The following is a 16111-nucleotide window of genomic DNA, read 5'->3' on the forward strand; positions in this document are numbered from 1 at the left end:
AGAGAGAGAGAGAGAGAGAGAGAGAGAGAGAGAGAGAGAGAGCCAATGCACAAAATCGCGTGGATCAAGTTGCGACCCGACTCGCGATTTTTAAACTCGCGCGTTAGCCTCTGACATTTCATGCACAATTCGAACGCGATGCGATAAACGTATACATTCGTGTCTGTTTCCGAAGACTCCATAAATTAATACATACATATAAAGTCCACTTATGTTGCGTACACCGAAAAAGTATTTTAAAAATGCCCAGGTAAAAGATCACAGTGTGCCCCTCCCCCACGTGCCTTCAATCGGGCGACTTTCGGACGAGGGTCTCGATTCGCGAGGGGAAGACAGTGAAGGCAGTGTTGGGCATTAATCGATGAAAATTTTCCTCTGGCTAAAGTAATCGGCAAATCAATGCTCATGATTGATCAATCGTTATACATATGATCGCGAATGGTTCAGTTGATCAATAAAACTAACTATTAATGTGTAATTAATTATAACTAACTATTAATGTATCACTATTAATGTATCACTATTAATGTATTAACTATTAATGTAATCAATATCAAAGTTTGATCGATAATTGATTTCATCGATCGATGAAGTCACTTGTGATTTTGACGCACGACGATTAATCAATTTTGACGATTGATTTGCCGATTACCTTAGCGGAAAGTTCCCATCGATTAATGCCCAATACTGATGATCGAGAGGCTCTCGATCGGGATGCGCGGTCTGATACGATTCGAGCTGCATTTTGGCACATCCCGGTGATGACGACGGTGGCGTGGCGGTGGTCGGCCGCCCCCGCGACGGCCTCCGACGACGACGAGGACGACGACGACGGCGTTGGTGGCGGCGGTGGTGGTCCGCGAGATCTCTCGCAGTCGCGTCCGTGCGCTCGACGGCGGCGCGTCGTTAGGTCGAGTGTCGCGCAGGTCGTCCGGTCCGCACGCGAGGAAGGAAGAGGAGACGAAGGGGAAGAGTCATAGGTCGACTCGCGACCGCGAAATGCGCGAGAAACCGCGGGCGGTTCGCGGGCTCCCAGGGAACGACGACGACGACGACGACCACTATCTCCACTACCTCGGTACTTGGGAGCGGCGCGTTTAGAAAGTCCACGATGACGGGTGCCGCGACCTCGCCGCCCGCGTCTCGTCTCTTCACGCCTCTCCCTCGTCACCTCTCTTCCGTTCGTGCTTTTTCCGTGTTCCCGTGAGCGGCGAAGTCGTTCGCCGCGAAGGAGAAAGCCTCTTTCTCCGTTCGTCGCTCGCTCCATTCGTATAATCGTACACGATGACGACGACGATGACGACGATGACGACGGTTTGGCGATCCACGACTCGGCTCGGTGCAGCGCGATTCGTTCTGCGTCGCGTTCTGTAATTAGATTAAGGGAAGGAAATGCCGCAGCGTCAGCTACAGCATGATGCGGCATGAGAGAAGGATAGATAGAGATAGATAGAGCGAGAGAGAGAGAGAGAGAGAGAGAGAGAGAGAGAGAGAGAGAGAAGAGGATCTTCTCGTATCCTTCGCAGAGGATGCTACACCTGTGGGCGCAATGATCTCTCGCGAGGAAACACTCGCAGTTCTTTGTCCTCCTCTCCTTCTCATTGAGACGCGGATGCATCACGGATTAGTTTTAAATGAGAGCGCGTAGTTGGGCTTCCATGAACCGTTGATTAATTTGCGAAATATTCTCATGAGATTACGCTCGGTAAACAGCGGCGGATTTCTTCAATGATATCGAGGTAATCCGCGCGAATCGATGACTAATGATTTTGTAGCGGTTGGTTTTGTCCGGTTGATTTTTAATCCCCTGGTATAATTTTGTTGAGCGGAAACGAGAGATCAAGTTAAAAATTGATGGCCAACGTTGTAACCGAGGGCGATTTTTCAACACGAGACTGAAAAGTATCCAATTTCCGACTAAGGTCGAGTTACAAAAATGGCTGAAATGATTTCATTCGAGTATATGTCACGCGGGAGTTTTTCACAATACCAGATATCCATGATAAATGCTTTTGATACTGATAACCGATTTTCAACGGAAATTCATTAGCAAACGGAAGTATCAGGCGATATGTTAGCGGAGGGGTTAAAAATGGCAAACCTTTTTTTTGTTTTAACTCCTTCCGATGAAATTGCAGTTACAGGATCGACGCGATGATTGCCTTAGGGAAAACCCGGAGATCGTTACTTGCAGGTAATTCCATCTGTCTGACTGGATTTTTCTCTCGTCGCAATAAAATCCGATTAAATTACTATTACTCACGCGACTGAACAATGAATAAAACGTAATTCAAGGAAAAGAGAGGAGATACGAGGATTGCCGAAGCGTTGAGAATCGCAAATTGAATTGAACATTATTATGTAAGCGAACAATGAATAAGAAAAGAAGATGGACGAGGGACGATTCGAGGGCGTCGAAAAGCGAGAGTCGAATAGACCGATAGGCGGACGCAGGTGCATTACTTGCGCCTGAAAATTTCTCGGGAATCTTCCGAAGAAATACCAGGTCGTCGTCGAGTACGTCTGAGAAACGAGAAGAGGAGTGGCAGTCCCTTATTTACTCGCGCGATCCTTTGGGATTCACGTAGAGAGGGGCTGACTGTAACGAATTTTACCTGTCAGACTCGGTAGAACGGAGCCGGCTGAACTTTACCCTCGGCAGGTACCGCGCCGGCGTCTCTTAGATCACACCAAATAAAAACGAACGTCGCCGTGTACTACGATATGTTCCCGAAATAGACCGCCGAATGTTCTCAGCGCGTTTCACTCGTCGTGAAATTGAAGACAGCTCGTACGTACGCTCGTTAGGACGCACGTTCCATTTGAGTTATAAGCATTTGATGCCCAAGTTCGATTAGTGGATCAATGAGATTGACGGTAATTGTCGAGGGTGAAATTTGTATCCTTCTCTTGCCCGACCCGGGCAGCAACGATCGCGCCCTCGAGAGTCGCGGAAAAATACGTTTACCAGAGAAGGCCTAGCGCGGTCTTCTTGCACGATCGAGCATTCCCTTACGATTGAATTGAGAGGAAATTGTCTTGCGCGAACGACAATAAGATAAGAGTACCAGTTCCTGGATTTAATCCTGCATATTCCTATTGTTTTGTTCTTTAAAGGCGACTATTTGAACTTTCAGTGCAGAATATATGCATATATCCAATATATGTACATGTTTTATGTTGAAAGTTTGGACATTCGTATTTAAAAACCAAAGCAATAAGAATGTTAGGTACCAGGATTAAGTGCTCGTCCGGACATTGGTACTTTCACTTTAATTGTTTTCCGTAATTAGCTGAATTTTCTTTCAAGGCGATCAAGAAAATGTCTGAACTGTATCAATAGTTGTTACTTGAAATTTGCCCCAAGTGAGATACCTAGATCCGTATTAATAGCCATTAATTAAAACTTGAAAAACGCCAGATATGAATTTGGAATTAGATTTGAGTTTTTTACTTGAATTACACAACACACGTAACGTTACAATTGTTGTTGGATTGTAAAATTCACATCCAACTCTATATTCAAATTTAAGTATCTCAACTGAATCAAGTTTCAAGTAATAATTATTAATACAGCCCGTATTAATAGTTGTCACTTGAAACTTGTTTGATGCTCAGATTTCCGAGTTAAATTCAAGTTTTCCAGTTGAATTATGATACATGCGACAACTATATCCATAATCACGATTCGACTGAAAAACTTTGAGAACTTTTCTTTATTCTGAATTTAGATCGAAGTATCTCACTTGAAGCAAGTTTCAAGTAAGCTATTAATACAAATCTTAGATTTGAATTTAGAGTTAGATGTGAGTTTTCCAGTTAAATATGGTGATTGTAATGTCCCATGTATGTATTATATATGATTCATCTAACTCAAATCCAACTCTAAATTCAGAATATCTCACGTGGGATAAGTTTCAAGTAACGACTATTAATACGAACCCATGCCTCTACGTCTTAAGTGTTATATTGTCGATTGCGAGGGAAATTGTCGCGACTTGAAGGAAGAAAATCCGTTATTTGCTGTCGCCCACTACCCTTCACACGCTCCTGGCGTGCGCTTGTTAGACGTGATCTAAATTTTGGACGGAAACCGACGTGACCTCGTCCGGGTCACGATCAAGGACGCACATGTCACGGCTCTCCGTATGGTCGGTCGAAATTGTCGGTGCTACTTGGCTCCATTTCGTTTACTCCGCGATGCACCGACACTCGAATTCACGCTCGACCGGCTAACTAGGTCGATAGCTCGACCGCTGGTGCGCACTGCCATCATCGTAATTCTCGTTGTTGCTGTTTTGTTATCTATTGTTATAATTCCTGGTCAATTACACGTAATTTCACGGGGCCGTAGCAATTATGAATTATTAAAAAGGAGAAAGCGAGGCCCCACGATCCATTTTTTCAGCCGCGGACCAGAATCCGCGAAGTAAGATTTATGTGCGTGCGACCTTGTATAATTTCGCTCCTCCGCTTACATTTGTCAACGCAGAGCTCATGTCTTACGGAGAGACGGTCTATTTTGCGTCGCTCTTCCGCCGGAAACCGCAGATTATCGAGCAGACGCGGAAGAGAAAATGGGACGGGCGTTTAAATCGTATTAATTTCGGGAGAAAAAGCAGTCGCCTTGTTCTTACGATTTTTCAAGGACTACGTTTCGGAACGACAATGAAGACTTTTTCTCGGCTCCCTCGCGGCTCTGTCCCGTGCGATTTTCGAATACAGAAAAATTCGGATGAGCGCGCGCGCCGTTGGAGCGACGCCAGGTTTTCCCGAGCTATCGCCGCGGGTTTGTCGCCTCAATGTCTTTCGGAAACTGGGTTATCGCGTACATGTGCGTTCACGAACACGAGGAAAAATATACAAACGAGCGACGTTTGGATCAGAGATTTCGGCAAGCCAAAATAGAATCGATCCTCGTGCCTTGTGACGAACAATTTCTAAATGAGAGCAAAGTTCGCGAGGCACGATGGCATACTCAACTCGAGGCTCCTGTATACTAAGACTCTTAAGTCTGAACTCTCTTTTATCAATAAAAGTGCCTCTAAATTTACTTAGAAGGCAGTCAGATAAGAATTATACGATGTAACCAAGCAGGAATTATAAATTACATTTAGAGATACTTTTACTGATAAAGAAGAGTCTAGAATAAAGGCCTATATAATTAAATTACACAATGCAGGAAAATGTGGGAAAGTGTAGAATGTTAGGTGATGCATAGATGTATGCATTAGCATTATGTATTCTCTAAATTTCTTGGAATGGAATCAGAACGAGTGAAAAGTGGCAGTATTTTCACTGAAAATAGTGACAAATACTGCCACTCGAAATCGTAAGAGTGAATGTTTCGCTCAAGCTTATAGTGCATTCTGACTTTATGTGAGTGAGTGCTTCAATCGATTAAAGTGAATATGTCCATGTGGGACTACATCAGATTTTCACTTTTTAGTTTCAAAAGTGAAGATATTTACTCGGTGATTCAGAATGAAGGATAACCTATCGTCCTATCTATCATGTCTGATTACACTTTCCTATTTCACTCAACGAGTATCATATCGTTCTTATACACGATATTCTAAATTCTGTCCTTCCCTTCAGTTACACATACTTATCCCTTTATTTTTGTCTTCCTATTCGATCTGTTCACTGCTCTCCTTATTTCCTCTTTATCCTCTTTCTTTCCTATTTTTTCCATATTCTGTTAGTTTCACTTTTCCACTCTATATTTCCTACTAATGTCATGAAGAGATTCCTCTGCCTTTTTCTTCACTTCTTATACGTCTTCTTCAGCTTACATCACCGAGAGAAGGAGCTTTCCATATTTTACAACTTTCTTTTTATTCTTTGCACTTCAATCTTCTTACACAGCACCTGTCTCACCAGTCCTTGTATCATTTTTCTTTCGTATATCTTTATTTTGTTTCTTTATCTCATTCGATGACCAACCTTTCTCCTCATGTCTTGTATCCTTTGTTTTTCCTCCATCCCTTGTGTATTTCTATTACCATCTATTACACATTTCCTCTATCGACAATTTTCTCTGCATCACTATACTATTTTAAGTTTGCCTGCATTACTACCCGAACTATCCGGTCCTTATGACACCATAATCTCTGTTATCTATGTACTTTTTCCGTACTAAATCCTACTTTTCTAGGTTTGTTTTGCCTTCACTTATACATAATCTATACACTCATTCCTACATAATTTGCTCTATCTGACCCCGTATTTAATTCGATACATTAAAATCATTCCAAACTCACGCATCAAGCATTAACGTTAATCAAGCATTCACGCATTTACACGTCATCTAACAAAGTTTCTGTTGAAAAACCACTCGAATTCGAGTGACTCGGTGATCGTTCTACTTCTCGAAAGTGGGAATTTCACTCCAGGAAATTTTAAGACTAAAATACGATAAGTAGGAAATCAATATCCGCGCGAATTGTCGACATTGCGGGACTCGCTAGTTTTCGCAAGTTGCCGGTAATCGCAGCGCGAATTTTGCTCCAGATCGACGACGACCGTTCTCTCGCGCTCGTTCTCGCAAGCGAGACCGATTGTCTTCCAAGGAGTGTCTTCCGCAGCCTTACCCGTCTTCCCGCGAGCTATTTCTCCCCGGGCTGATTAGATCCAAAGTCATCGTGCCACTCACGCATTCCCAAACCTGGTAAGACGATGAGCGCGTCGCCATTGCGGACACTCGAAATTAGCTGAGCTTATAATTGTAGAGAACCGTATCCCGAGGATAACCTCTCGGAAGAATTTTCGTTACAGAGATCGAGGGGAATTAATACGCATTCGATATATATGATTATTAAGTGACGACCGATTGTCTTCCGCTCCCTTCGGCACGGTGTAAGAGATCTTATCATTGCCAGGAGACTCAAGATCCATAAGGAATCAAATTGTCCACGCGAGGTGGACGAATGTCAATTCAATTAAGCGCTCGACTGACTGTCCTCCATTTCGTCACTCTTCGTACAAGTCCATCGAAGACCAGAAGAACGGCCGTGCCGTGACCGTTCTCCATTCGCTCGCTAACCGTACGAATCCATCGGAGATCGCAAGAGGCGATCCTCGAGGCGCGTCGATCCTCGGCGCCAGCCTCGGAACGAGAATTCCGTCCTCCGAATCCAAGGAAGAGTCGTTCCCCACGAGAGGCCGAAAGGAGATTCTCGCGGACGCGTTTTCGCGGCGCAGAGGACTCCGTGCGTAAATCATCGTTCTCTACGTGTCCCGGACGAGCGTCGTCCCGGCGTTCGATGACAACTGAACAAGATTTGGTGCTTACCCAGCGTGCGTGAGCGGATCCTCGGGCACGAGGGCGGTGCGCCGAGGAGATCGTCCTCGACCACGACGATCACGACGTCGACGACGGCGACGACGACGACGACGACGACGACGATGCTACGCTCGCCGGCGCGCGGCGCCGTCACCGTCCTCCGGGAGCCCCTGTCCGCCTCCGCATCCGCGTCCGCCGCTGCCGCCGCGGCGGCGGCCGCGGTGGCCTCCTCGACCACGACCGTCTCGGCGCCGCCGACGCCGGTTCATCACGGCGCCGCCGGTGCCGGCGCCGGTAGCTCGAGCGCTTCCTCCTCGCGCCTCTCCCTGCTCGACACCTGCCACAGGAAGATCAGGCTCTTCGGCGAACTAGTCGCGTGAGTTCCCACACCCCCGCCAGAACGATCGTGTAGATGATTATGTATCTTATAGTGCCCTCGGGAGTCTTGGCTCTCTCTGGTCGAACGACTCGAACAGTTCGAATTTTTCATGGTCCAGGTCGAGCCGCGGAGTTCTCCTTCGACCGCGCTCTAGCAGTTGTGCGCGAAACTGTCAAGTCGGGCGCGATGATGCGTCGCGAAAAGGGAATAAACGAGCGCTGTTTGTTCTCCATCGAAGAGAGTGCACACAGAAAAGTATTATTCCATCTACTAAGAAAAGCAATTACTCAGTTTATTTTTCTTCTTTGAAGTAGTGGTTTTCTTCTATCACAAAGAATTTTCTTGATAATAGTCTTCAAATATACTCACCACTAATTTCAGAGACTCATTTTGATGAACTCAAAAGGGAAGTTTATTCTCTTCACAAGGATATCATAAAATTTGGTCGAAGAAGAAATTGATTCGACTCCATGTAATGAGCAAGCCGAGTTTTTGTTTCGATTTAATATTTTTTTTTGAAGTGCTAAACTTACTAGAATTAAGAATATATTCCGAGGAAGTTTGATATTTATGATGGACTTATAATAGATTTGCGGATATATAAATTCATGAAATACTTGAAACAAGTATGACATTTATTTGTTTCATAATACTGTATTTTGCTGCGTATACCAAAATCATTGTATACTGTATTATTCTGTGTGTACCAAGATCACTCCGAATGTTGAGATCATCCGCGGATGGATTTTAGAACGATCCAGCGGCTCGATCGTTTCCATATCGAACTGTTCGAACAATTCGATTATTATTCGAGTCTTTTGTATGAATCCTGATATGTATATACGTGTCACTATATGCGCGTTGCGAAAGTCGCCCGATGTAGCAGGGACGCGAGAGAATATTCCACCTGGCTGTACACAAATATTCGGCATTTTCTCGAGGATTAATTCGTTTGAACTTGTATTAATCCAGTTTCGGACGACGACGATCCGACGGGTCCAAAGTGATGACATTGTTAAACGTAAAGCCGTAGAACCGGCTATCAGAGACTTGATCAATATTAATGGTACCTGTTGATGGTTAAATATGTGCCATTATTCCTGAACTTTTAAGATCGATGGACGATGCACTCTAGAGTAACGATCACACGAACTGTCTGACAAAGTCTCTCGTGACTGGAAAACCGAGCATGTTCGGAAATTGCAAAAAGTACACATACATATATATATATATACGTATATGTCGAAGACACACCACCTCTCGTCCTACACACAGCAGTAGCGGCTATATTCGTAGCGAACGGTCGAGGGACGCGTGACATACCGAACGGGGTGGTCACGATTTTCGGATTATCATCGCTCGTGCTTGTCCTGTTTTATACGTGACGCGACTTCAGACCGTACCGCTACAGTATGTATACGTGTTCTGGAAGAAGTGGAGTCGCGTCGCGTTTTGACATTTCGCTCGTAACGCAGACGGGGAGTCGAAAGAATCAAATGTTTGGTATCCACCGCTGAGAAATTGCACCCGGGAAATGTTGCAGCGTCGCGAATACGATTCGATCGTTATCGTGATGTGTGGAAACGCGATTAATAAGCGCTTTGGAGTTGCAGAGGCGTAGCGAATTTGTCGGCTGACTCGTGCCAATTTTTCTCTATATATGCGGGGATCCGCAGCTTCTTTCCAGGAGCATGTGCTTTCTAGAGGAAGTTTTAAGCGCTTTGGATCGTGTAGACATGGCTGAACGTCGCTGCTATCGTTATTGCATGTAATTGCATTTTTCACTGGCAGGAAGCTGAATGTGCGACGCCGGCTGCTGCGTATTAAACGATCCGAAAAGTGTACTTCTTACATTTTGTTTTCACACACACACACACACACACACACACACACACACACACACACACACACACGAACGAGCTGGAACACTTTCCTGACGTGAGTTACATATAGCATCCTCCCGCTCGATTCACACATTATTGCGACCTGTCACTTCTGTTCTCGATGTTCGATATTGTTGAGTATGATTCCGTCATATTTGCAATTGCTCGCAGTCGTTGTGGATCCACTGACGATTACGTTTGGCCGAATCAATAATTGCATTGATTTCTCAATCCGCCAAGGGTCAGTTCTCTCGCGACTTAGGGCCAGTTTTTCAATAGCAGTTTAAACTTGGATTCAAGTTTAAACTCTATTTTAACAATGCGTTTGTTTTGTTTAAACAGAGTTTAAGTTAAAATCTAAGTTTGAACTATCATTGAAAAACCGACCCTCAGACGCTGAGATATGTATTCATAGTCGTTACTTGAAATTTGTCTCAAGTGAGACACTCAGGCCTGAATTTGATGTTAGATGTGAGTTCTTCAGTTGAATCGCAATCGCAAATACAATGTCACGAATATCGTGCTATTCAAATGGAAAAACTCTGATATAACTCGCGATTTATATCGGTGTATCTCGCGTGAGACTGAATTTCAAGTGAAGACTATTAATATGGGTCTGAGTCTCGCAAGAAGATAATTTTATTTTTCCGACCGGGCCGCCACCGATCCCGCCACCGATCCTTAATAACTTTAACACTGGTGCTTTTTTGGAACCGCATCGATTAAAGGATCTTTAATTCTGCAGCGTTCTCTGAAAGCATCCTGTTCGATGTTTATCTGCGCGCAAGCAACCGATCTATCTCGATCATGTAACAAGAACGCGACGCGAGAAATGCGACGCGCGCTCGGCTTCATGATAGATTAAAGGCAGATTGAATGGAGTCGGCAAAGCGTCGGTGATCGTGCAAGTCCGATAATTCGCTGATCTAATTAATGAACCCGTCGCGCCGGTCGCGCTTGAAGACTAAAACCTCTATTCGATCGGTCGACCTGGAGACCGCAAATTAGCGTGCGCTTTAATGCGTTTTGCGAGAGATCTCTCGGAAATTTGACCGCCGACTGTTCAAAGACTCGCTTTTCTCGATTGCAACTCGATAGTGTCGCCCTAAATCTAATTTAAGCAGCATCGTTGTAAATTCATTGTTCACACTACCATTGGTCAGTTTCGTAAACTTTGGATCTCTGTACCGCTTGATCGTACGGCAAAACTCTCTGTCCTTTCTTGGTCAAACACGATATATAAAGTGTTATTCGCGATTAATTGATCACGCGTGAGAGAAATCGCATTAAGGCGATACACCGGGATCTTCGATCCGCTTCACGCGGGTCAATAAATGTATGTGCGCGAATATACCGAAACGAAATATTTATCGTGCATTTGACTGTCCATTTCGTCACAAGAAAGCTCCCCCTCCCCCTTTACGATAATGAGTTTTTAGCGATGAATTTGGTTTCGCACAGCGTGCCTATTGAACTCGCACAAAGCTGTGGCTGTGCTGTTTTATACGTACATATGTATAAAAAAAGGACTTTTCAACGCGACACTCGTGATTTTGCTTTGATTGGCTTGAGCGTTTACGAAGATCATCGTCGCGAGCCTCGCTCGTCAAGTCTCTCGCTAATTGTGCGATTGTTTCGTCGTTGCAGAAAAGCCAGACGAAAGGAGAAGGATGCGGGAACCACGGAGGATCCGAAATTGTACCTGGAGGAGGCGGCCCTCGAGAGGCAGCTGCCGGAGTTGGACCTGAGGATGCTTGTGGATCTACCGCCCGGCCTGGATTACAACGAGTGGCTGGCGTCGCATACCCTCGCACTGTTCGACCACATTAATCTCGTCTACGGCACGATATCCGAGTTCTGCACCATGACGGGTTGCCCCGACATGACTGGTCCCGGCTTAAGGTACGCGTTTCCTCTTCCTCTGTGGAAATATAGTACCCCGATAGTAGTCACAGTTGCCTCTGATTTCAAGATTACTCAACCTACACCGACGGAATAGTTTTATCTAAGTTTTCACAAAAGCGTGCAAAGAGACGGAAGAATTGAATATTTAAAACGCATCTTTTATCGATTGACCCAAGTCATTTACTATCCTACGTCATAGTTTTGCGCTCGAAACGGTCGGTCGATCGGTCACAACAACTGGCAACTGATTTATCATTCCAGAACGTATCTGTGGTTCGACGAGAAGGGGAAGAAGACGAGGGTGGCGGCACCACAATATATAGACTACGTTATGACATTTACGCAACGCACTGTTAGCGATGAAACTATATTCCCTACAAAATACGGTAAGAATGATCAAGCTTTTCAGACGGACTGTGTGTTTTTTCTAATACGTTGAGTTCGCTGAAGAGCAACGCTGATAATTACTAATATATTTGCATCAGTTGTAATCATAATAAATGTTTAATTGGTTCGGCTCGAGTCAACTAAAGCTTAATTAAGCGCCAAGAGCAACAACGATTAATGTGCCGTGATATCTTTCAGCGAACGAGTTTCCAAGCTCGTTTGAGTCGATAGTGCGTAAGATTCTGCGGCTACTGTACCACGTGGTGGCACACATTTACCACTGCCACTTCAGGGAGGTGGCGCTTTTGGAGTTGCACGCTCAGCTCAATTGTGTGTTCGCCCACCTCATGCTCCTCAATCAACGCTTCAACCTTATAGATCCAAAGGAAACGGAAATCCTGGGGGACTTAGAGGCCGCCCTCTTGGGTAAGTTTTACGCCATCGGCGCGGTATTGATCGATGCCGGTTACGCAATGTGCCCGGCATCGGGAGATCCTAGAAACTAGGCGCGTTTCGAGCGAAGGAACGTTGTTCTCCTTCGAACGGTTAATCGCGAGTCGCACGTTCGTCTTACGCGAGGGAACTTTGTCGCCGCTATTAAGTCAGTTTAGTTAAACTTGCGGTTCGCATGCGGTCCGCAACATTCTCCAGTGAAGCCCGCTGCGCTCGAGAAGGTTCTCTCTCATGGAATCGATCGTGCGATTAAGGAGCAAAGCCGATTATATGCACTAGGTGTATATTTAGGCTACATTATCCGCCCCGCTACGGGAAGGAAAGGATATAGCTGCTCGATTTTATAGCTATCGATTCTCTTTCCTGCTTACAGGTGATTCGACATCCGCGCCTTCACAGACCTTAGCCATCCAGGAGACTCCGACCACAACCACCACTACCGCCACCACCACTACCACCACCTAGATCGCGATGAGTCGTAGCGAGCGAGCAGAGGTTGCAGTTCCTGAGACTAGGTGACGATAGGCGATTCGTTCGTTTGTTCGTTCGGTCTTCTTTCTCCTCTTTTCCTTTTTATAGACACTACGCGAAAAAGAAAAAGAATACAGATTGTGATGCCGTCAACGTCAGCATTTGGCAGAATCGAAGATGGCCGGAGAGAGAGAGAGAGAGAGAGAGAGAGAGAGAGAACGGCGATTCTGTAAAAAACAAGGAAATCGATACCAGTAGTACCTGTATATAGCGAAGTGTGAACAATTACATGATGTAATTAGGTTCCTCCGTTTGTTGTTTGTGAGATTGTACATAATTTATTAAATAGTAAGATATATACGAGAGAGAGAGGGAGAGAATGTGCGAGAGAAAGAGAGAGAGAGAAAGTGCGACAAAGAACGAGTATTGATTATTATTGACAAAGTTAGTTGCTATAAGAGATAATTTGTTCTGTAAAAAATGAAACAATAATAATATTGTAAAGTTAAAATAATACCAAATATATACCTGGTGTTAAGGCACGTGTTATTGGTGACAAGTCGCAAGTGAGGATGTGAATTTCTTTGCTCAAGATTCGACTTGCGCGATTCTGTTCGCGGCACAAAGAATCGCGTTGATCCTCCGGGATTAATCGCCTCTGCTGCACATTGAAAACTCTTTATCGTAAGTCTTGGATACTTAATCTAATTTCAAGCGATTTTCGTTTCTCGAAGTAATTTACTTACTTCTCGTTAGATATATTTGTAATAAGTCAAGATATTTTTTAGTGTATCACTTCATCGCCATCTGCGAGCCATCTTTCTCAAGTAGAAGTGGTAGTTGGCGGGTGAACGTGCTTCACTTCTACGAGTCTGATCGCGGCGCAAAGAGTTGCTATCTCCCTAAGAAACAGACCGATTGCTTCGGCTATCGGCTCGCAGAGATCTCTCAATGACGTGGCGATATTGTAGAATAGTATCAATATTGGCTGTATAAGAGCGTTGAACACGATGGAAAGCAGAGGTTTCACGAAGTAATCCGCTATCAACTGCAATATTCCCACTGTCAACGGCCGGATTACGCTGTACAGCACGAAACGAAGAAGCTGCAGGATAAAAGCTATGACGAATGCCGTGCCGATGTGAATCGTGCCGAAAATTTCCGCCCAGAAGCGAGTCGCCGCTTGGTCCGTCTTCTCGGCACACTTATCCGTAATTAACACAGGATGGCAATCTGTTGTTTGGTAATATCTGCAAGAAGTATAGCATCTCATTTAATCGCGTTAGTTATGCCAATTGATAGATCCTTTACGATCCCAGAAAGGGAGACTTAATAAGGAATTGATTTTAACATTAATAATTTCCAAATGTACATTAAGAAATCTTGACAAAAATTGACTGTTAATCCGAGATCGTTTTATGTTAAGTCGATTGCATTCACTCAGAGTTCCCATGATCGAAGTAATAAATCTCGATCTTCTCTACAGCTTCTTCCCTCTTGAGTTTCGTTCTCGTCTGGTGCTTGGGCAGTTTCGATTTGCCAGGAAGATCGTGGGACTTATCGTTTTTACTCGGTATCCCATCCGATATGTCACAACAGACGAAAGGCTGTTGAAGTTCACGAGCGGCATCGGCTCGCTGTTTACGCGCGCCATTTGCTCGCATTTCGGCGTAGTGAGAACATTGAATTTGCTTCAGCTTTATCTCGTACATCCTGTTCTCCTTGCCGCAATACACGTTCCTTGGCCGTTTCCATCTGAAACGGCTCCAGAACGGTCTCGATTGTGGATGTTCTAGGAAAAGTGTATACTTGACATTCGGTTCTCGCGCAGCAAAGTCAAGTTAGAAACGTACAACAGTTTTTGTGTATACCTTCCTCGAGCTTCACCGGCAGAACGTAACCGTTGCTGAAACAACAAATCTACTTTGAGAAATAAATCGGTCAATCGCAACAGAAAGCGATAGGTACTTACATTTTATGAGTGTGACAGAGACACGGGAAACTCTGCGGGAATTGCGATGTCGTTACCGCCGTAGTCGTCGGGTGCGGATTCCTCGGACTGTCCTGCTGCGATTGGCGATCCAGTTTTATCGGAACCGATTTCGCATTTCCACGATGACTCGTACCTGGCGGCGTATTTGGGGAATATTCGCGACCCGTTTCTGCACACGAGATAGTTGTATTAATGGAATTAGATTAGGAGAAACGGTGAGTGACAATTACGATTTTATTTTTGTGAAGAGAATTTAGATACCGATCTCATTTACAATGAGATAGACAGTTGTCGGATAGCCTGTATAACTTCAAAGCACTTAAGGAACGCGTACCTTTAGATTTCTCAGCGGCGTCATTTCCGTTGCCGCTCGTTTTGGCGTACAGATGCGCGCCGGAATTCCTGGTAGAGTTTACGTCATCGGTATGTAAAGAGGTTATATTGGACGGTTCCGTCGTGTCGGTGCAGGAACAATCACCTTCTGTAACCATGTTAAACACGTGTCCTCATGACAGAACGCATAGAACGGAAAATTAAAGTAACAGCAATTAACATCAAGTAACGTAAAACTGAACTGTCGGAACAATGGCAAAGACAAAAGCGATTTGCATTTGCATGCGTAATATATATGTAGCACGTATTCGTCATATCGTATGTCGACGTAAGTCATATCGTGTTCGATGAAATGTTAACTAATGCCACGTCGAGGCAGCTGATTAAAGGTTGTAGCACTTTTTCTCTGTAAATTTCGTAACGCATTCCATTTTCAATAGGAGAATGTTTTTTTTAGTCATTCTCAGAAAATCTCCTATTTTCTTATTGGGTACGGAATGCATATTGGAAATTCATTGAGGAAAAGTTGAACTTTTACACTTAATCAACCGACTGTGTATTTCAATATAAATCCTAAAACTGAATATATAAATATTCAATTTATTTTAAATGAACCGCCATTAACGTTTCTATCGTTGCAGATCCCCGCCAATAGTGAAGCGCATGCGTGCGAAAGTGGCGCGCTCCCCTGTCCAATCCTATGATGAGAAATCGAGGGAATTTTTCCGCGATAGAAGCCCTTATATGCATGCGTGAAGTGACGTAAAGCGACGTAGCAATTTCCCTAATGAGAAAAATTAATAACATATAATAATAATATTAACATTATGTAAGAATTATGTAAAATTTAGGATTATTGATATATTTTTTTGTTGTACTTATATGTATCTTAAAAAATCTGTATGAATATGTAGTGTATTTTTATATAATGTACGATTGTGTTTTATATATTAAATGTTATTTATTATGTACAATTAATTAATTAATTAATTGTTTATTGTTTTAGAATACTCATAAGGTTT

General features: G+C 44.1%; 2 protein-coding genes across 5 annotated transcripts in view; one reads left to right on the plus strand and one right to left on the minus strand.

Moving 5' to 3' along the window:
* LOC116842838 (MOB kinase activator-like 2) overlaps positions 1 to 13301 on the plus strand; it is a 39030-nt gene extending 25729 nt beyond the window's left edge. For 2 of the 4 annotated variants that reach the window (XM_032812586.1, XM_032812584.1), the window contains exons 2-5: positions 11195 to 11449; positions 11714 to 11838; positions 12038 to 12265; positions 12666 to 13301. In XM_032812586.1, the coding sequence (XP_032668477.1) occupies positions 11195 to 11449; positions 11714 to 11838; positions 12038 to 12265; positions 12666 to 12757 (700 nt within the window). In that variant the 3' untranslated portion in view covers positions 12758 to 13301. Of the gene's footprint in view, positions 1 to 1549; positions 2195 to 6528; positions 6671 to 6881; positions 7662 to 11194; positions 11450 to 11713; positions 11839 to 12037; positions 12266 to 12665 lie in introns of those variants that run through there. The other 2 variants (XM_032812583.1, XM_032812585.1) reach the window with 2 other exon arrangements.
* LOC116842837 lies at positions 13291 to 15827 on the minus strand. Its single transcript, XM_032812582.1, has 5 exons — positions 15091 to 15827; positions 14736 to 14925; positions 14635 to 14669; positions 14204 to 14555; positions 13291 to 14013 (listed from the first exon to the last, which is right to left on the minus strand). Exons 1-5 carry the CDS (start codon positions 15245 to 15247, stop codon positions 13587 to 13589), a joined length of 1161 nt encoding a protein of 386 aa, XP_032668473.1. The 5' UTR covers positions 15248 to 15827; the 3' UTR covers positions 13291 to 13586.
* Positions 15828 to 16111: the final 284 nt, after the last annotated feature.

Source organism: Odontomachus brunneus, unplaced genomic scaffold (assembly GCF_010583005.1).
Source record: "Odontomachus brunneus isolate Ranch 3 - 2012 unplaced genomic scaffold, Obru_v1 Obru_scaffold_027, whole genome shotgun sequence".
NCBI classification, from domain to species: Eukaryota; Metazoa; Arthropoda; class Insecta; order Hymenoptera; family Formicidae; genus Odontomachus; species Odontomachus brunneus.